Here is a 6000-nt window from a genome sequence, read left to right on the forward strand (position 1 = left end):
TTGGGACTGGCCAGCGAACCCTTGATAGGCTCACAACGCGCTTTCCACCAGTTAGGCTGGCGCTCTTCCACTAGCTCAGCATATTTTCTCTCACTGGCCTCCTCAATATGGTCCTCCCATGGTCAAGTGTGAACGATCTGCTTGGAGGCCCGAGAGATAAGCAACAAGTCAGGCCGCAGTGTTGCTGTGGCATTTGATTCTTTGATTTTCAGTTGCTTCCCCGGGGCAACTTTCTTCTCCCAGTCTTATGCTGTTCCTAGCAACCCAGTTGATGAAGCTCTGGCAGCTGATGGTGGCTTCTAACCAGCCTGTGTGGAATGGATTTGATAAAAAGTAGGGGTACACCAATGTCAATTTTCCTGCAGACATTAATCCCGATCTTCCTAGATTTTTTTTTCTCAAGCAAGCGTTAAGCACCTTCACAAAATGTTTTTATCATAAATCATTGAGTAACATCAGTAAGGCAATTAATGGTTATAATTCTGCCAAATGTAGTATTCTTAAAAATAAACACTTATTTTTTTTATCTCAGTAGAAGGGACTAGCTAAGAAATGACATTAAAGGAAAAGGGCTGATCGGAACCCCGAATTAAGAAAATTAAAAAAAAAAAAAAGATCTGCATTTGATCTGATGATCTGCATTTCTATAGCGCTTTTTAAGTCAATGACTTCCCAAAGCGCTTTACAATGTGCTCCACATTTCCCAATAGCGGCCTTGCAGCCATGTAAGGCACTAACCTGCTTATTGGGGGTGTTAGGGGCTCAGTGTCTTACCCAAGGACACTTCGACATGTAACACGGACGAGCCGGGATTCGGACTGGGATCCCTTCATCCCAAGACGAGCGCTCTACCTCCTGAGCGACTGCCGCCCAATATAAGATACATTAAGTACTAGTAAATAAAAATAAACACTCTCACTCTTTCTCTCTTTCTCTGTAATCTTTTAGTCCAGCCCCCGAGAGTTTTTTTCTATCGTGTGGCCCACGAGTTAAAATGAGTTTGACACCCCTGGATAAAAAGTAAAGCTTTAGGCCATGTTTGCTCTTTTTATTAAAAAATGTGTCCAAAAAAGAAGCTGTGAATTTGGAAAAGATGTCTTATCAGCAATCGACACGCTGATTTTTGATCACATTGTTGTGAATTTTTGAAATAAAAATAGACAGCCAATTTTTTTCCATTTGCAGACCAGAAAACGAAGCCGCCACTGTTTGCAGGAAAGCGGTATTTACACTTGCATCTCCAGAGAGGCCAAATGAAAGCAGCCTCGGGGTGTTAACAGGCCTAGTAAACCTAAGATTTATTTCCCAAATCCATTAGCTGTGGGGGGTGTGGCGGGGGTCCGCGGGCGAAAAGATGGAAGGAGCGCGGCGGCGCCTGAAGAGGCGTCAAGACAAGTGGCTAATATTTTAATTAAGACTGCGGGAGCAGCGCCAGAAGCCCATGATAAACTCCCTCTGCTGCCTTGACGCTAATTTGCACGCTCCCCGGAGAGCTACGAGCACCGGCATTGTGTAGGGTCGCCCCACCAGGCCACCAGACAAACCCCAGCTTTGCTATTTGGCTAATGCCAGGTCCCGTCCAGTCGGGGGGGTCGATACCGGGAATCTCGGTATCGATCCGATCCAAGCGAATACATGGTGGTATCGATCGATACCGATACTTTTTGCTCGCAGATGTCACGATCGTTCGATAATTGAACCCTTTTCCGAGCTAGTTTATAATTACATTAAATGCAACGCAAGGATTTTAGGGACTTAACTTTATCCGTGTGAAAAAATAGAAATATTTCCATTAGAATTGTTTAAGAGCAAAAGTCTAGAGAATCAGCATTGCAATAAAATATACTGTATAACAATGTCAACTTGAGCAGTGGTTCTTAAGTGGTCTTACTCGAGGACCCCACCAGAAATTACAAGCCTTTGAAACGAGAAACAAATTTCACTTTTCAAATGTATTGATTGAAAAGCTGACACCTTTGTTACCCATCTTGCTGCTACTGGGACACGAAACCAGTCTTTTTTCCCAATTTCTTTTTTTTCCTTGATTTTTTTTTTCTTCATTACTTTTTCTTTTTTTCCTTTTTCTTTCTATCCCCCCTATTTTTTCTTTTTCTCCGGCTTTTCGTTTTTCTTGTTTTTTCAGTTTTTCATTTTATTGTATTTTTATTTTTGCACTTTTTTTCCTGTATTTCCTTTTTCCCTTTTTATCCTTTTTTTTATTCTATTTACTTTTTTTCATTTTTTTCCTTTATCATCTTTTTCTCATGTTTTTTCTTTATTTTTTTCTTTCTCAGCTAAAGGCCAGGCAAAAATAACGACAAGAAAAATTATGCTTTTTCTCACTTTGAGTGTCCGCTATTTTTTTCCTCCTTTTACTTGACTTGACTGTTTTTTTTCCCTTAGAATCGTTTTCCAAGGCAAAGGCATGTGATCCAATGAAAATGGGTCCTCGTCCCACTTTTGGGTTGCGACCCGCCAGTTTAGGTCCACTGAAAAAGAGAACTAAAATACTTTTGAAAATAGTCAAATGCTAATAAAGTATCAATTGTCTCCCATTGGCTCTGTTGCCATACTGACAACAGATTTACAGTACAAGGTTTTGTTCAGGAACAGGAACATGTTTTTTTCAAATGTTGCAGCTTGTTGCTCTCTGTAGAGTGAGTTTTAATTATTTTTTTTTTGTAAATTTGTGATTTTGCCACGCAAATTACACCTGGCATTGGCCTTTCCTGTTTGCATCTGTCATTTTTATCTTCTGGAATGGTATTGTGCATATATCTGGCCCTCTCTTCTGCCTGGCAGGCGGGATGCAGCAGCAGGCCAGGTAGGGAGAGGTGCAAAAGTGTGCCTTTCAGTCACACACTCATAAACTTGTAGAGCAAAAGTGAGAGAGGGAAAGGCTGCGGTTTCTACATTAATGGAAGTAACTGAGGAGCGAAGCATCGGTCCAATCCAAGTACTTGCTCAGTATCGCTAATATCGACTTTTGGCCCGATCCGCCCACCCCTACTGTCCAGGACCGTCCGCTGGGGGCTCTTGACGGGTGTCAGTCGGATATAAGTGGCTCGCTTTTGTGAGCTGTTTGTCAAGACTAAGTGGGCATCCGCCGGAGGAGGAGGGGGCTTCGTCTTGCTAAATGGAGGCAGATGGCAAAGATGGGCGGGGGACCCCGACACGCAGCAGCAGGGTGGGATGGAAGGTTGGGGGTTACAAGAGGGTTGCAGCCTTCTTGTTGGGGCCCTCAATACTGGGGATACCGTGGTGGGGGTGGGCCCATGTGCACAGGGACTATTACTATGGAAATAAGTGGCTGGGAATTCTCCCAGTGGGACGGATTGGGGGTGTGGAGTGGAGACCCCCGCGTAACTCAATAGACAGCCACAGTCCATAAAATGAGTTTTGAAGTTGGCTTTGAGTGGCGGTTGGGGCTGGGCCCTCAGCTGCGCGTCAGTCGAGACACATTGCCACCTCCCTCGCTTTCCACACCATTTTTAAAAACGGCGTTCCGTGGATCCTTTAATTCTTGAAAGGCATTGAGTTCATTATTTTAAAACTAAGGCCTTAATTGGCATTAAAATCCCTTAAATCAGAGTTTCGAAAGCCTTAAAATGAGACACATTGATAAGATTTATATTTGTTTGAACTAAAAAGATTTAGTGGCATTCATCAATTATCTTTTTTTAGTAGTTCAGTTTTATTTTCAAGGCAACACGGCGTGACCACAATAATGGAACTATCAAAACGGTGATGCGGTTTCAGTCGGGCCTATCACAGCAAGTCTTAGGTCCATCCACATTACACATAGGTACTTCGGTTTACTTTGGAAAATGGGAAAGTGTAAATTTAATTTGAAGTGGTTGTGCAACAAAAGTTTTTGGCCATGGGTAAATCCTGTGCCAGGTTCTGTGTACCATGTATTGCCAAGTTGTTTATTTCAATTGTGTTTGTTATTTTTAAATTAAATTTCAAAAGGTATGAAAAAAGTCTTTAAAAGTCTTGAATTCCACTTGCCTTAAGTTGTAGGAACCCCATGAGAAGTTGTTCTCGACATTTGCTACACACGACAAAAATGACTGAAGTCAGAATATTGGAAAAATATTGTTATCTTCCTTTCTGACCCTTTGATTCTCTGTTTCACCAGAGTTCCACATATTACAACTAGGCGTGGGTGGATTGATCCAAATATCGATACTGATTAAGTACCATATTTTCCGGACTATAAGTCGCTCCAAATGGAAATACAGGATTGGTGGTATTCCTGCCATTCATTTCTGCCTGATGGGCCTCCAAGTATATGCCATGTTTATTTGTATAGCAAGAAGTCTCAAAGGGCTTCACGGACTATTATTACACTACCCCCTCATCTAAAACCTACATGAGGGCAAGGAAAAACTCAAAACTTCAGCATGAGGAAAATAAACAAACCTTGAGAAGGGACCGCACATGAGGTAATGTGTGCAATGTTTCTGAATGGAGCACTATTTGGCAGGTATACTCTTTGGAAGTGTACAATGGAGATCGAATGGAGCACTTAATAGCAGTATGAACGCTCAATGTTTGTACAATTTTTGCACTTTTTGGCAATGTGTAATGGAGTTCTCAAGGACCAGAACAGAACGTTATCGCCACAAAGAATGTAAGTCGCACTAGCCAAAAAATGCATAGGGATAAAATCCAATACCAATAAATGTCTTCTTGAAAGATAATTTAGAATAAAAATAGATAACAGGCTGAATCGGTGTACAGTATACTTACATTACATGATTGACAAGCCTAATAATGTCCAGAACGACTTAACATGTTCAGAGTTATTCAGATAACCAAACTATCAAACTATTAGTTTGACTCCAAATCATTAAATCCAATGAAATCTTTATCCTCGGTGCTACTTTTACCGGTTGACAACTCCCCCAACTCGAGGGTAGAGGCTTAAGCAGCTTCTTTCGCTTTTGCGTCGCTTACGTCGGACTCATTTCTGCTTTTCGCTCACTCGTATTTCACTATTTGCAGCTTGTATTCAGCAGAGTTTGATTTTCTTTTCGGTGCCATTTTTGTTCAGCCCCTTCTCAGTTTTGATAAATCACCGGCAAAGTTGAAATGATCAAAGAGGCCTAGAGCGCCCTTTTGCGGTTTGGTGTGAAAATAACATGTGAAATGGTATAATAATGTTAATAATTTTTTACATAAGGCTGAGTGTGACAATACCTTGTGGAATGATTTCAAAACGTGTTAGCAATTCTACACAAGTCGCACCCCGGGCCAAACTCTAAAAACAAACCGTAACTTATCCTCCGGAAAATACTGTAACAATTTTCAGTTCTTTGTCGCCATTGCCGATTTGCCACACAAAGCCTCGCTTCTCCATCTAGTCCCTTTTGCTTCTGTTGCAGGTTCGCCGGTCGCACGGTGAGCAGCTCGGTCCTGGTCCTGGTTCTTCTGGACACCAAAAGCGAGACCAGGGGCGAGTGCAAGCTGACGGTCAACACGGAGAAGAGCGTCATGGCGTCCATGTTGCTCCGAGACCTCAAACAGGCTTTGGCCCAAAGATAGAGCTGAGTGAGGGTTTGGTCAACTTGTTACAATCACGTTCTTAAAATTGCCACAAACTTGTTGTGCGTTCACAAAAATAAAAGCCAAACATTTTGGTTAGAATGAAGTTTATTTTATTTTTTTTGCTGAAGTTTATTTTATTTTTTTTTGCGGTTTCAGCATCCTCTGTTGTTTTTTATTATTATATTTTGATCAGGAATTTTAGAGCCACATCCGTTTACCACTTGCCCAAGACACACCACAGGAAATGATGCCCCTACGACTCTAGTGACTAAGGGATCCAACCAACTAACTCATAAAGTTTTCATATGAAACAAGAAAGACATGTACAGTCCTACTTTTACTTACGAATTAAATTTGTTCCGGGAGTAGATTTGTAACCTGAAAAAGTTGTAAGTAGAGGCGCTTTTTCAATGTAAATTTGCTAATCCGTTCCAAGAAATGCAAAAG

The 6000-nt window shown here is 41.6% G+C and overlaps 1 protein-coding gene across 1 annotated transcript in view; it reads left to right on the plus strand.

The window, feature by feature from the left end:
* ap3b1a (adaptor related protein complex 3 subunit beta 1a) overlaps nucleotides 1–5656 on the plus strand; it is a 55575-nt gene extending 49919 nt beyond the window's left edge. Inside the window, exon 27 of the mRNA XM_088355953.1 lies at nucleotides 5391–5656. Coding sequence (XP_088212079.1) covers nucleotides 5391–5550 — 160 coding nt within the window. The 3' untranslated portion in view covers nucleotides 5551–5656. The remainder of the gene's footprint in view (nucleotides 1–5390) is intronic.
* Nucleotides 5657–6000: the final 344 nt, after the last annotated feature.

This window comes from Urocampus carinirostris, chromosome 16 (assembly GCF_059441175.1).
Source record: "Urocampus carinirostris isolate Australia breed hairy pipefish chromosome 16, RoL_Ucar_1.0, whole genome shotgun sequence".
In the NCBI taxonomy this organism is placed as follows: domain Eukaryota; kingdom Metazoa; phylum Chordata; class Actinopteri; order Syngnathiformes; family Syngnathidae; genus Urocampus; species Urocampus carinirostris.